General features: G+C 33.9%; 1 protein-coding gene across 3 annotated transcripts; it reads right to left on the bottom strand.

The window, feature by feature from the left end:
- Window positions 1-5002: 5002 nt before the first annotated feature.
- Window positions 5003-15041, bottom strand: LOC147394426 (uncharacterized). 3 transcript variants are annotated; one of them, XM_086454086.1, is made up of 5 exons: window positions 14880-15041; window positions 8657-8717; window positions 8389-8569; window positions 7893-7983; window positions 5003-5440 (listed from the first exon to the last, which is right to left on the bottom strand). In XM_086454086.1, exons 1-4 carry the CDS (start codon window positions 14982-14984, stop codon window positions 7941-7943), a joined length of 390 nt encoding a protein of 129 aa, XP_086310212.1. In that variant the 5' UTR covers window positions 14985-15041; the 3' UTR covers window positions 5003-5440; window positions 7893-7940. The 3 variants fall into 3 exon arrangements, with proteins under 3 accessions (XP_086310212.1, XP_086310213.1, XP_086310211.1); XM_086454087.1 differs by lacking the exon at window positions 5003-5440 and adding an exon at window positions 5447-7082 and having other exon boundaries at window positions 7894-7983; XM_086454085.1 differs by lacking the exon at window positions 5003-5440 and having other exon boundaries at window positions 7577-7983.
- Between the last annotated feature and the right edge of the window lie 923 nt (window positions 15042-15964).

Below are 15964 nucleotides of genomic sequence, written 5' to 3'. Positions count from 1 at the left end.
TATCAACGTACAAAACCCCCCTCACCTCTTAGTAATTTTCCTCTTTGTTAGAAAAAAAAAATCAAATCTTTCTCAATCTTTCCACGCACACACTCTCTCTCACATGAGGCATCTTGTTGAAGAACATGAAAATAAGGATTGGAGATTTTAGATTTTTCAAACCCTAGATTTTTTTCGTAGATTTGCAGAGAAATCTCTCCCTCTTTCTTATCTTCGAACCCGAAAATAGATATTCAAATTTGACTTTTGAAAATTAGAAACTCAAATTCTTCAATCAACCGAGATACTAAAATCCTAATTTTTCAATTGATTTTATGTTGTATCGGATTGGATTGGTTCAGAGATTTACTTATCCTATCGAATCAAATTAGAGTATAAAATTTTGGGATCGGCAACGATTCAATATTGATCTGGTATCAAACCGATCCAGTACGAATCCTAAAAGCATAAACCATGTAACTCAGTTTACAATTATTTATTCATCTATATTTAAATAAAAATAATTATAAGTTCTGTTTTTTTTTCTTTTTTTTGAACCAAAACGGTTAATCATAAAATCATCTTTATTTAGATAATAAATATAAAAATTAAAATATACAAAATCCCAGTTGACTTAGACGAGTTTTACTGACTCGATCGAGATTTTAGAAATATCATCCAAATCATCTCATTTGTCTTGTGAGATTTCGCAAATGTGAGTTGCCTTGCCATCTTCATTCACTTCTTTTGATTCTTTTTAATATTTTTAACTTAAATATTTTTTCTAAGTCAGATTATATTTTGTTGAATAAGCTCAAACTATTTAAGATGATTTAATTTAGTTTATTATCTTGGAGTTATTCCTACATTTTCTCGAACTTGTTCATTTCTAATTTTATCTTTCTTAACTCATCCATGTGAACATTTAAATCTCAATTGCTCTTAATTTATTAACACTGGTAGGTGACATGTGCAAACCCACGTTAATTACTAGGGTCTTTTTGTAATTTAAAAAGGTTATTTTAGTAATACACCTAGTTAAATGGTTGATATTAGGCTTACCCCTTTGCCAAATGCAAAATGCAAAATTAGGTTTAACCCCTAATCATTAGTAAACGTTATTTTTCAAATCCAATTGATAATTGATAAAATAATGAAATATTTGTAATCATAAAGAAAAAGTAACATTGAATTACCATCGAGTGGGGATAAACCTAATCTTGCAATTTGCCAGGGAGTAAACTTAATATCACCAATTTAACTAAGAGTTATTTCTAAATCACCATTTAAAATATTAATTAAAAGAAATTTGAAGATAAAATATTGAAAGAATATTTTTATAATTTTAAAAAAACTAACCAACATGATAATAAGAAAGTGACATTGTAATTTTATGTTCTTTGGGTTATAATACCAAAGACCTTGGTTTCTTCCTTCTTTGTTATGGTTTTCACAACAAAAGAGAGAAAATATATATATATAGATATGGGGGCGGTTCATGGGACATTTAAGAAAACTGCTGAGAAATCAATGGATGTCAGTCGTTCGATTTGGGAAAAATAACAGTTTGGATCGCGGGAGATGTCAATTCCAATCTTTTATAACATTTGTAATTAATTCCAAACACCTCCCTCTTTTTTTTATATTTTAAAATAAATAAATAAATAAACTCTCTCTCTCTCTCTCGTCACTCTCTCAGTCTCTCTCTTTATTGTCTCTTCTCTCTCTCTCGATTTGAAATCACAGATAATAGAATGATGGCTTCAAAGTCTCTCTCTCTCTCTCTCGATCGATGGCTTCAAAGTCTTTCTCTCTCTGTCTCTCTCTCAATCTCGATCAATCTAAAATCAAAGTAGTCTAGAAGTTTGTTCTACCTCTTGAAGATGATGTTCTTATCTTCCTTCTTTATTTCTGAAAATTGTTCTAAAGGAGTTGTGCTTGGTTTATTGCAATGTCTTGAAGTAGTGAAATGATCCCAAAGACCACTTCGACTGCCTGTTTTATGTTGTTGTTGTCTGGTATTTTTTTGTGGTTTGAAGCCACCTGTGCATACTTTGTGCAATTGTCAATTCTTTTATTCTTTATACATTTCATCGTTCTTGTTCACATTGGAAATGAAGGTTGTCTTTCGGATTTTTGGTATAATTCTGGGATATTATATTAATAATGCTCTACTTTTTTCAGACAATTTCATCAATCTAACCAGACATATATTACATTTTACATAACACTATTACATACTATAACTTTGGATATGGTCGTCTCCCTTATGTAATATTAACAAGAGCCTGTTAGCCTAAAATGGTATTCTTTGTATTTTACTAGAGTTGACTTTGACAACCACTCCTTTTTTCTATTAATTTTCCTTTTTCTCTGAAAGGCAAAATTGTTCTAAAAGTGTGAGGGAAGCCTTGCTAACACCTTCATTCAACCTTTACTTTCTAATATTTTCTTTCATGGTTATAGTTGCAATTTCTTTCTCTAATTTCGTAGATCATCATTACATCAACAACTAAAATATGCCCAAGGGATCTCTTCTTACATCTATAATAAATGTAAAAATAAAAAGGCCCAACTTTGATTTGATCTCTTCGAACAGATTCATCTGTGGTGAAACATACAGACTCAAGGGTGATACTTAGTGAATCGTTTGAGAGAGACTTTGAATCGTTCGAGAGATAGTGAAGAGAGAGAGTTCATTTCCTTTTTTAAAAAAACAAAAAAAAGGAAGGTGTTTGGAATTAATTACAAATATTACAAAAGATTAGAATTGACGTCTCCCACGATCTAAACCGTTGTTTTCCCCAAATCGAATGATCGACATCCACTGGTTTCTTAGCAGGTTTCTTAAACGTCTCATGAACCGCCCCCTATATGGATATGACTGCCACCTGTTTATTTTTAATTGGCCAAACAATTAAGCACCAAGAATAAACTTCTCAAGTCATCCAATATCTATTGAATGGTACATTGCAGTTTTTTTTTCTAGTCCACTGACCTGTGTGTGTGTGTTTTTTTTTTTTTTTCACTAGTCATTAGTCTAAGAAAAAAAAATCAACTAAATTGGTGATTGGATTGATTTCTAGTCATTGGATTCAGAAAAATTTTGCAATGATCTTTGGGAAGAAAGCCGTGTATGGTGTACCTTGATTAATAATGCCGAATTTAACAGTGGATCCTTCTCATTTCACCTTTTAATCTGATTGATTCTTTTTATATATGTCATCCAATTATTTTTATATAGTTCGTGTGGAGGGTAGTTCTTGAAGCTATTAATGACTTCCGAAAGAAACATTTACCGACCCACCGAGTTATGTGGAAAATCTATCGAGCTAAATACACAGGTCAGATCACTTAGGCCTGATGTGATAGGCGTGACAACACTATCACTAACAAGACAGATGTGACAACTCACAGCCTGACAGATCGATTGCAACCACCTCAGACCTGTCAGGGCAGTTATAACAACTCCTGCAACTGTTAGATTAGAGAGCAAGTTAACCACTCTAAGAAAAATCACTCAGAGTATCTTGAAAAATCCGTCAATCAGGACCCCTATAAATATCAGGTTGCAACTCATATTAGAGGTTAGAAAAAATCTTCTCTGAGAACTTTTTATTAACTGAGCACTAATACTAACTTGATTGTTGGAGTGGCCTTGTAACAGGCAACCCACCGAACTTTGAGCTTTCAAGGGAGATATCGAGATAGAGCGAAAAATCGCATCCACAATTTTACATGTTTGTAAATCATAATCCAACACAATTTAACATGGACTTGAAAATTATGAGCCCCATCCTTCTTGTGGATTTAAGACCGATGTCTTTAGACTCCAGTACCGTCTTCTCGTAAAGTTAGAGGAGTATTATTGAAAAGCGGGTTAAAGTTGAAAGATTGTAAATTGGAGGGATACTATTAAAAGGGGGAAGAGGAGAAAAAAGACAATAAATTGAAGCAGGAAAAGAAGAGAGGTAATAAAATTAGTCAAAATATCCTACTTTTATTCTAAGAGTCATAATTGGAGTGACAGTGGATTTTTTGCGGTTTTTACGTGGTTTTTACATTTCTGACGTGGAGGTGCACACATAATCATAGATGTTGTGTCCTCACGATACAAGTAAACACATCTACGGTTATGAGCACAATTTCCCATCAAAAATGTAAAAAATCGCAATAAATCCAATGTCACTCCCGCATTAGTGTTATTCTAACAGCTAGGACTAATGGATCTGAGTCATTTTTTTGCTCCGACTCCTCAATGCTTGCCGCATCTAGCATACAAGGGTAGTTTTGTAACTAACAAGGGTATTTTTGTAAATTACAAATGTCATTCAATACACATGGGCACATGTGATTGGTGGATCCTAGATTTCTGTGAGCAAACAATTTTTCAAAGGATATACGGTTAAAATTTGATAACGAATCCGATTACTTGATATTTGAGTCAAGGATCTGGGATTAGATAATGATCCAATACAATATCGTATCAATGGCTATGGATCAACTACGACCTCACCAAAAGTATGTGGAAAAAAATACAAGAATTGTATTATATATTTTGTTTAGGTCTCAAATTTCAAATCGATCCACCCTTATTAGACATTTTCTCGGACCTAGGCACAAAATGTCAAATATCTGATAAAGAAACTCGCGGATGTGAATGTGAACCAAATCACTGTTTCTAGATCAAATTATTATATTGGCAAATTCTGATCTTATAGTCAGATAAGAATATAATCCAATAAGTTACCAAATCAGATTCCGATTCCACTCCCAAGATGTCTTGAACTGGAAACCAGTCCAATCCAACCAAATCCGATAACGTTCACAACAAAAAGTTAAAAACGGAACATTTTGTCATGAATCTTATCCGATTTAGTTGAATTGGATTGGTCTCCAGTTCGAAAGCCCATTATAATTCCACCATTTCATCCACATGGCCATCACTATTAAAACATGTTTTGGAGAAAGCTTATTGCATCAACTTAGAGAACACATCAAAGTAGGTACCGAATGTTGGCAAATGAAGATGGAGGTTGTGAAAGAAAATTTGCAGGTAAGGAGATAAGAGGTTTTAAGGGGAAAGTTCACAAATCAGAGACAAACATATTACACACCACACGAGCTTCTTGGTTTGACATATTTTATTTTGCAGTTTTCAGTGTTTCTACATGAATATTGAACAGTGAAGCAGATTCTAAAACATGCACAACAATGTGGAGAAAAATGAATATGAAATGTCATTTATTTCACAAAATAAGCTGAGTGGGTGATTGAGAGGAATATTTACAAACCTGAATCAACCTAGAAATGTACTTCATTTGTTTGATGTTGAGCAGTTGGAATGTGTCGATTCATTCTAAATCACTCTAGTGTTGTACGATCCATAAAACCCATATTTATGGTACATCCATTGGAAATGGGCTGTTCCGTTTTTGTCGCAGTCATTGCGCAGTATATCCTGGAATTAAAAAATCCGACTAATTTTAAGTTCACCTGAATAAGAGAAAATGAAGAGGAGGACTCCGAAGAAGTAAAGAAAATGGAGGCAAAGTGACGTAACCTGACAACAATCACCATGTAGAAGAAATGATTTATTGAGAAATTCTTGGATTATTTTGCATTCACTTTGATAGAGTTTTTATAAAGGTTACATCATGCCAATATATAAAAAGTGAGCAAATATTAATATCCTACATTCCTAATTAGCGGAAACCATTCCTACTATTTTAAATATCTTAATCACCAATGTTTCCTAATAAATAAAAAAAATACTAATTCATATAGTCTTTCCATTTATGATGAGATGTAGTGAAAATTATACAATGCATCTCATGTATCTTTGTAGAATGCATCTCATTATCTAACACGCTCCTGCAATTGTATGGTCCTTTGAATAAGGAACTTGCAATTGGTTCCATTTAAGAAATACTATTGATCCCATGAAGAAGTTAATGATAGACAAACAACCAATCGTGCTTGATGGTGGTCACCGTCTGTCCGTGAAGTTCATCACTGTCGCATCCGCTCACTCTTGAGTATGTCAGAGCCGAGGACTCACTAGATCAGGTCTGTATCGATCTCTCTCAAAAGCATACAAGTTAGGATTGTGCAACTTAAACAAAAGAACTCTCGTTGGAGGGAATTAAAAATAAATAAAGATCATGAGACATGATGGCGTGGGATAAGGATAGTCGTAGAAAAATAAAGGAAGACAAGATTTTTTATTGAAAGAAAGTAAAATACCAGTGAAGAGAAAAAATAAGATTTAGGTTCAACAATGGTGATGACACCATTGCCGAAGACGGCGCACCAAGATCGCGCACTTAGTAGAGCTTAGTCTTTGATACCATGTAAACCAACCAACTACTCCAGAAGACCGATCTGTTGAAGAGGGGGAGAACTATGAATATAAGAGGGGGCATTGGACTTAACTGAGGTATGACACCCAAGAGTGAAGGAAAATATATATTCAACACTCCCCCTCACCCATGTTAACCAACCAACTACTCCAAAAGACCAATCTGTCGGAGAGGGGGAGAGCTATGAATATAAGAGGGTCATGGGACCTAACTGGGGTATGACACACTCGAGAGTGGAGAAAAATATACACTCAACACTCCCCTCACCCACAAGGGTGGAAAGAATTGAACCCGAAACTGGGGTATGAAAAGTTGTATTCTCACAATTTAAGGGGGGATTTTTAGATCTTTTTCGAAAGGAATCAGTGAATAACTAATAGAGTAGTTTCTTTGTCTTTTTTTTTTTTTTTTCTCTTGTATGGAGGTAGTCTCTCGACCTCCTTCTTTTCCATTCACTTATTTGATCAATAACTATTTTTAGCAATAAAACAAAAACAAGGGGAAGAGGAAATACTAAAACAATAATTCTTGAAGTCATCATTGATGACCTTAGAGAGAATTTCCAAAAGATCCTCCTTTTTTTTGAAACCCTGAGCACGCTTGTATTGAAAAAGATTCAAAAGGATTTTGAAAAGGCCCAACAGATATTGAATAGAGACCAAAAATGAGACCAAACATTATGAGAATAAGGACAATGAATAAGAGTGTGGTTGACCGATTCTCCACTGCATTTACAGAACCCGCAATAGCAGAAAAAAAAAAAACCCTTGTCAGTTCAGAATCTTCATGTGGAACTGTAGTTTTGATCTTTATCTTTTTTTTATCATTCTCTTCTTGCATTTTTCTTCAGGTTTTCTAGAATAGTCTTTTCTTGGTTTCCTTGTGTTTGTCGTGCCTTCTTCTATGGTTCTAAGTGAAGTAAAAATATTAATGGTGAAGTCAATAAAGAAACTTTTGGATTCATTTAGCAAAGTTATCAATGTTGGTTGTACAATAATAGCCACAGAATACATACATAAATAAATAAATAAATATGGGGTATGAATTAATTGCTAAATAGATTAAACCTAGTTAAGTTACATTTTAGCCGTTGAAGTTTCATCTTGTCTATAAGACATCACGATTATGACAAACAAATGCTTCAGTACCAACAGTAATGTCGTGCAGAGAAGCAGCCACATCACTTTGATGTGCTAGAATCTATGGAGTGCAAAATGAACATGACAACAGAGAAGAAACATTTGAAATCCACAAATTATTTCGATAACAAAAGTAAACAAAGTTTACATCGCAACTGTAAAAAAGCTAGTGATGCTTACAATATATTATAGTAAGAAGCAGTGAATGATTCTCAAGAAGGATAAAGATTGAGGCACATAAATATCTACAAAATAGAAGGGGTTTCCAATGTCGCAGAGGTGACATTTGTGTCCACGTGAGTACCTACTGGAGGCAAGATGATCTCCCTATGGATTTACTTGCATGGTAGAAATTATATCTTCTAAGCTCAAAGATTACAAAAGATGTTGTCGTAAATTGATCATCACTGACCATTTCAAGTTCTGGGAGAGCCGCATTCAATCCCAAGGTCTTAATAATCTACATGTTGGCTTTTCTTTCCCATCTTTCCTTCGTGTCAAGCCTATCGACAAAAAAAATCTCAAATTAGCTATTACCATAAATTTAAGGGTATTTTAGAAACAATCCCCTGTTAAATTGGTGATATTAGGTTTACCCCCTTGCAAAATGCAAGACTTGGTTTACCTCCCTTGACCATAAGTCAAGGTTGCTTTCTCTTGATGATTTAACAGTGAAATTTTGATTTAGTAATTTAAATATTTGAAGATCATTTACAAAAAAAGGAAAAAAAAAAAAAAAATCAAACTTCGTTGTTAAATCATCAAGGGAAACATTGACTTACGGTCAAGGGGGTAAACCTAATATCATCAATTTAAAAGGGGGTATTTCTAAAATATCCTCAATTGAAATTATGTATTTGTGTCCATATCCTATATGAATGTAAATTATCGAAAACAAAAATTGGTACCCCCAATGTAACTTCTGGCGCTTCTTTGTTTCCAAAGATGACGCTGATTTGTCCAGCTGAAGAGAGGTTCCTTTAGAGGTGGAAACACTGGAATCTTCAAGCAGAACATTTGTATCTGCATTTTTAAAATCTTTGGTGCTGAGTTCTTTTCCAGGCCCTTTTGCAGTCCCGTTGCCATTCCCTGCATATACTTCGACGAGGTAAATAGATTTCCAGCAAAGTAAACCATAAATCACAAAGCTGGCAAGGAGGAGAGTTGAAAGGGTACCTTTCGAATTCTTATGAAGCTTTGATTTTTCTTTTATATGTAAACGTCTCCTATGCAGCTCCTGGAGATGTTTAATAAAAAAGGCCTAAGAAAGCAAACTTGATAGCCAAAACCCAAAAGACTTTGCTGATAGGGGAAATGCATGTGCTCCTAAAGGGGTTGGAGATTTGTAGTTTCACATTTAAAGTTTTGTAGATTAGGGAGGGAAATCCAAAAAACCCCTATTGCGGTAATTCCGAAGGACTGAGGAGACCTGTAAATATAGTGGATAAATTCAAGGAACTCTCTGTGCACAAGGATTTCTTTCTTTCTTTTTCTGGATAGGTCGAAGTGAACATTATTTTATAAAATAGAATGCCCATATATGAAACCATATAAAGCTATTAACTACCCACTATCTCACAAATGCCAATAATATTAGCTATGAGGACTTTTATCTGCTATTACAACCCAAATGAACCATCAATATAAGGTCCCAACCACGAAGCAAGTTGATCTCATTAATACCAACAATATTAGCTATGTGGACATTTATCTGCTATTACAACCCAAAATTACAACCCAAAAGAACCATCAACTACAACATCACAACTACTACGCAAGTCAAACACAAAACCTAAAAGAATCCACCGATCAAGGAAGCGCAGCTGCTTCTTAAGGGATTGGAGATCTCTAGTTCCTCAAAGTTCAGTAGTTCTCATGGATAGTGGAGACTTGCAAATATAGTGGATAAATTAATGAAGTTCTGTGTAACAAGGAATTTTGTTTTTTTGTTTTTTTGAATAGGTAAAAGTACATATAATATTATTAGAACTAGTAACAATCTCAATAAGGCAAATAGCATAAGCTATGTGGATTTTTGTGTGCAATCACAATACAAAGGAATAATCCATCAAATACAAGGTCCCAACTATGAAGCAAATAGATAAATAAAATCCATGCCCCCACCCCCTCTTGTTTTCTCCTTGTAAGCAGGAGACCAAATCTTGACCTTTTTGATAACGGCATCAACCAATCCAAACTTATCTTTAAAATTGCGAACAAGGCTTTGACGACAGCGATGATTCATTCTAAATACAACAATAAAGCACAGACAAAATCAATCTCCATAAACATGGCCTATAAAAGCCTCACCAAAAATCCTACAATATCTCAATAAGATTTCTTTGGCAGGACTTGTTATGTCTATTTTTAAAATTGACAGCCCATGATTCTTCAACTTGTAAACCACTTTTGATGGGTTTAGAAGTTTCGGAAAGGGCCGAGTTTTTGTGATGATGATCTCCTCCTATGTTTTCAGACGTTGAGGCGTAAGGCAAAGAGTTGGGATCTCCAGTGCCTCGAGGCATAAAGCATAAGCCTCAAAAATCAATATATTTGTTAGCTTTGTAAATCAGTCTGGAGGACTTTGGAATAGATGTGTATGTGTCAATAGCACCATGGCATTAGAAAATCAAATCAAAGTTATAGAAAAATAAATAAATAAATAATAATAATAAGGTTTAAAAGCAGAAATTTCTGATTTATACCTATATACAACATATTTAGTAGTATGGGAAGCATAGGTAAAAATAATAGTTAAAAGAAAAAAAATTCTGTTTACAAGAAAAGCTTACGCTTCAGCAAAAAAAAAACATACGCCTCAGTCACGCCTAGACTGAGGTTTATACCTTTTTTATGCTTCATAAGGCCTCATCAGCGCCTTGAGTGTATGGACACCTCAACCTACCACCTCAGTGCATTTTTGGTGTGCCTCATATTGAAGCACGCCTCAAACGCCTCCAAAAACATCAATCTCCTCACCATAGAGATCATCCTCACAAAAAATCATCCCATTCCGAAACTTCTAACCCATATAAGACAAAGGTTGTCAAAATAAGGTTATCTCTTGATCCCAACCATATATATAGTACATGTATGTATACTATTACTTTCTCTTTTTATTCTATTTAGTCTTAGAGTTGTGTTATCTTTTTGTAGTTAGAGAGGTTGGTACACTTTAATTGTTGCTTTTCATTTGAGGGATTAATACTCAGAAAGTTGGAAGTAGGAAACTATAAATGTGTTTCATTTTAATTTTGTTTTTATATTTTGTATCTAGATTTATATATTAAACTTTAGATTGTGAGATTATGTATTGTTATAACAAAAAATCCTTTTATTTGAATTTTTTCCTTATTTTCTTATTTATTAGAATAATTTCTATTCATTTACATGCTAATAATTTATCCATTTAAGAAATGCATGATCATGAGGATTATATTAGATTCCTTGAGGCAAAAACCTTAAGGTTTTAGCTTGTGAAGTGCCTAATCTCATGCCTTAGTGTTTAGATACACAAATGGACACAATTTCAATACAAATCAAAGGGTCATTCGTTAGTCATTACAAAGAGACATCCCTTATTTTAGCCATTCAACCTGTATAAATTGACTCAACCCACGACTTCTAGCTTTCAAACTAAAGTCAAAGCTTATCCTTTGGATTGCCTCCATGTAAAGAAGAGATAAATCAGTTTTCATGCCGCTTCTCTCTACCTGATGGGGGGAGTGGAGTAGTTTAATTTGACAATGCAGTTGAGGGAGCGTCTATAGCTATTTAGTGATGTTTGTCTTTCTATCAAACTATGTGGTCATTTGTTTGTTCCTCGTGTATCTTGTTATCCCTCTACGCAACAATGGTTGGACCCAAAAAGATTTAAAAGAGAAGGTAGACAGACAAGAGGGAAAGTTTACAATCGATAGGGCGAGGAAACACACTAACAAAAAAGAAACTCATATCGACCATAGGAAAAAGGAAGGGAAGGAACACTCATTTTTGAATTAGTATCAGGAATCCAACCATCTTATGGACCCATCTATTCCTCCATGGTCAAACATCAATAGGCAATTGTCGAAAGCCCATCCAAAATTTTCTTCTTGTATTGCATTATTTTTCAGGTTTACAAGTATCTATCAGGTTTGGAAATGATACGGTTACTTTCATTATTTTCCCAAGTGAAAAAGGCTACAACCAAGATAGCGATAACCAAATTCTATTCACAAAGTGATGTAGGACAACATAGGTTTATTGATTATAGGTCTAAGAGGTTTTATTGATCGTAAGTTTGTTTTACTTTAGGAAGAGTGGGGAAAAGGCTAATTAAGTGAAGATGAAGAAGAAAGAATGTAAAAAAGTGTATTCAAGAAAAAATTGTAGGCTCAAAGGGTTTCATACTTTCATTGGCTACCATGATGTGTTCAAACAATGCCAATTGATTATGTATTGAAAAGGTCAATACAAAATTTTGCAATAAACCAAATATTATTATTTTCAATCATGCGAAATAAAGAAATTAAAATTGGCTAATTGTGAAAAGTTTAGGATTATTTTTTATATAGGGTACACTTGGAGAAGAGATTAATGGTATAAGGTTAATATTGGTTTAGAGAAGAAGGTTGGATGGGTTTCTTGATGGGTTAGGAAGATTAAAACCAAAAAAAAAATATAAAAAAAAAATAATAATAATAATAATAGTGAAAGATATGGAAGATGAAGAAGAATATAACAGATTTCCTTGAAATTATACAAGGGATTTTGGAATCACACAAGACAGCTTCACACCAAATTCAATCACAGGAGAATTCAAACTTCTATAAATTTTAATCCATAAAATGGAGAGAAATCAATTACAATAAACATGTATATAGGCTCTCACATTTTAGACTTTAAACTTAATCCTAACATGACTTAAACTTTGATGTTTCAACCCTAAGATACAAATCCTGTCACAAATTAATACCCTACCAGTTCTTTACCATAACTTTGTCAAAACACATATGATTCACAAAATCTTGGGCTCGTTGGAAAAGTAACAAAATAACCTTTCAAATGACACGAAAATCAATCCAATAGGACAGAAGAATTGAAGAAGAATAATTGTCAAGTCTAATAATGAGAGCTTGGCATAATATTTATATTAACTAGAGTGAATGGACATAAATGCCCTTCCAAAAAGATAATAGAAAACAAAGAAAAGCAGTAAATACAAGACACATTATCTACATTTTTCCCAATAATGATAATACCTCTTAGTATAAAAAAAATACATTATCCTAACACTATTTCGATTTTTTCCCCATTTTTTCAGTTTTTTTTTTTTAATCTTTTCCCTTGCAGACTTATTCCATAACCCCGACTTGGTGAGTATGACGAGGGGCATTCCATATTCTTCCTACATAGTCTAATCTATCCCAAAACAGGTCAAGAAGCTTATAATCATAAACAACATAGACCTGTGATAAAGCTCAAGATAACCATCACTCAAATTATTAGGAAGGATGCAATTGAGTATTTGCTTACTTTAGTGTCCCCATTTCCATCTAATACCTGGTACACAACAACAAGATACCACCAAACATGCCATTAGCTGGAAGACTTTTCCATGACATATCTTTGCTGCCTTGGATCTACTAAAATATTGAACACCCACAACCTCTAGCCTTGTATCCTAAAAGATTTCCTTGTCAATTCTTCAGTTACATGGCATACTTTCAATAAATTACACATCCACTGGCCATTCCAAGGCTACAATATTCAATGACTATGAAACTTCACCCAAGCTAAATAAAACCCACGATATCAGCACACAATTTGGACCAATAAAAAATAAAACCCACAATATTGAAAATGATATCTTGTATTGAGTGTTTCTTTCCATCGAAAACTCTCAAATTCCTCTCGTTCCAAATGCCCCAACACCCCACTAAAGAGTAATAAACCATATAAGATCTCTCCTTAGGCTAGCTGATTTGAGTTTCCAAGAGTGAAATAAGGAGATCAAAGAAAAGGAGAAGCACCACTTAACATGGATAAGGGAATGAATTACAAAAAAAAAAAAAAAGCAAAGGAAATGAAATGACTCCAAAGAGAAATTAATGAATAAGTGATTAACCAACTCCCCATTGTGATGCCAGATGGTGATTAACCTCCAAACCACAACTAGTTCTTGGGAGATAAAATCTGATTCAATTGACCAAATGCAAATTTTTTCCCCTCCTTATCATTCCGCAAGAAGTCAAAAAACAACTTTTTCAAATTATACTTGATAACCCTAGGCATGGGGAAAAGGAGATAAACCCGGATGTTAGCAAGAGTATTCTTGATGAGGACAAGTTTCCAACCTTGGATAGATATCTTGCCTTCCAAGAACTTGGCCTTTTCCCCACCCTCTCAAGAACCGGACCCCAGATAGATCCAATAAGGCACTCCAAATTTGGTAGCTTCAACCCTATATCTATCAAGGTGTGCCATGTAATAGATTTGTCAAGGTACCTCCCCTCCTCCTCCTTATCCTCATAAAATTTGTTCCAACATCAAGGTACACAATTTTTATAATCCACATTCATAAACAAACTTTTTAGTCTAGTTAGTCCTAAAGCAGCAGGATGTACTTCCTCTAGCCCAGCCCAGCCCATCAACAGCTTTCTTGTTAACGAGCTGTGGGATCAACGAGGCTAATGTCCATCGTATCACATGCCTTACAAATAAAATAAAAAAATAGACAAGAAAAAAAATCTCTTGAAGGAGATCTAGACCTCCAAGACCACTTGGAGGATCGATTACCTCCTCATACAAAGCCAAATTATTTATTCCTTAATAATTTTTCCATTACAGTCAATATTTATCGACTGTGAAATAATCCCAAATCTGAACAACCCTAACTGCAAATAAGAGCCTAATGCAGAATAGAATAGGAAATCAAAATCTACAATTAAACAGAATGTATAATCTAAATCATAGCCCGATGCAGAATGGGAAACTAGACTCTAGAATTAAAAAATATCTCAACCTAAAAGCTACAAACTAAATCTAAATTCCTACTAAAATAGTGGGACCATGTAAATTGGATCAATTAGAGAGATTTGAATTTTAAAAAATAAAATATAAGAGGCTCAGCTTCTATAGCTAAATAACATCTTCATCCAACCAACCCTAATTGCTAATAAAAACACAACGCAACATAGGAAACTAGTTATTCATTTTGCAAAACGGATTCAGTTACTTTCTTTAGTGTTGTAATAATGAAATTTTTTTTTATATAAATTATAAGAACCCAATGCATCAAAAGTTCAAAACCATCACAGAGCATTTAAAATTTCATACCCAACATTCAAACTATAGATCAAAGAAGCAGAATTAACAAATTGAATTTGAAGCACAGGGAGAGAGTCAGATAGGGTACCTTGAATTTGTTAAGTTGATCTTGTCTGACGCTTAGAGACTTGAAATTGGGTTGCAGAGCGGCTGTTGCTTCTATCGCTGCTTCTCTTCTCTCTTCCTCTTCCATGCTCTCTCTCCCTCTCTCTCTCTCTCTCTCGTTTACATATACAAGAAGATGGCCAAAGGGAGCATTGTTTTTTAAAAACCCAGTATTTCGTCTAGTCTCGCCTCGTTACCCACCGATACCGAGTTGAATCGTCAAAGTCATCTCGAATAGAACGAGTTTAATAGTTAAAACCAAGGACGAGTTACTAACAATGGTATGATTTTACTTAAAGAGAGATTATATTGCCACACCAGATTTTGCTAACACCACCCCAAGATGTGTGCAATTCTATGCTTGACTGCGCTTTACTTATGAATTGGGGTGGCATCCACATAAAATAAAAGGACTAATAAAATTACCATCATTAAGCTTCTTGAAATAAACACAATGATCTGCATCTATTCCCTTATACTCGTGATCCACTATGAATAAATCAAATTTCTTTTACCATTATCTCAGTGTTTAAGCCCGTAGACTCTTTTTTTAGTTTGTAGATCAAGTATTATTTTCCTTTAACTTCAAACCACTTGGGTTGTGTCTGTTTGTAAAAATACTGTAAATATAGTAGACATGGATGTAGAATTTAATCTTGAACAAACAACAGAATAATCGAAATCGAAATAATAATTGTAAAATACCTGGATTCGTTTTTCCAATTATCTGTAAAGATTATGTTGATTTTGATCTATGAAAAATAAGTGCACTACCCCAACTCTGCCTACGCTTTTGGTGATGGGAACCTCTATCTCAATAATAGAATAATCTGTGTGTAGAGAGGGGGGAACGACCACCTATGTATAAAAGATGATACTAGATTTTCTACCCATCGTAGAATTTTAGTATTAGGTGAATATCACTTAAATTTTGATAGGATGTTCACTAACCCATCATATTTCATGCTAGTAACTAATGCCAGACCACTAGTATGGTTTCCAATTTTATCTCTAATATTTTGAACAAATTACAATCCAGTATTTATATAAATTTTATATATGTGAAAA

Source organism: Akebia trifoliata, chromosome 9 (genome assembly GCF_017979445.1).
Source record: "Akebia trifoliata isolate Shusen 1 chromosome 9, ASM1797944v1, whole genome shotgun sequence".
Taxonomy (NCBI): Eukaryota; Viridiplantae; Streptophyta; class Magnoliopsida; order Ranunculales; family Lardizabalaceae; genus Akebia; species Akebia trifoliata.
This window is presented reverse-complemented; position numbering and strand designations above follow the sequence as displayed.

Coding starts and splice junctions, on each gene's coding strand:
- LOC147394426 (XM_086454086.1), bottom strand. CDS start 14,984: ATGGAAGAGGAAGAGAGAAGAGAAGCAGCGATAGAAGCAACAGCCGCT. Junction 8,718..14,879: donor ATCAACTTAACAAATTCAAG/GTACCCTATCTG, acceptor AAACATCTCCAG/GAGCTGCATAGGAGACGTTT. Junction 8,570..8,656: donor GCTTCATAAGAATTCGAAAG/GTACCCTTTCAA, acceptor AAGTATATGCAG/GGAATGGCAACGGGACTGCA.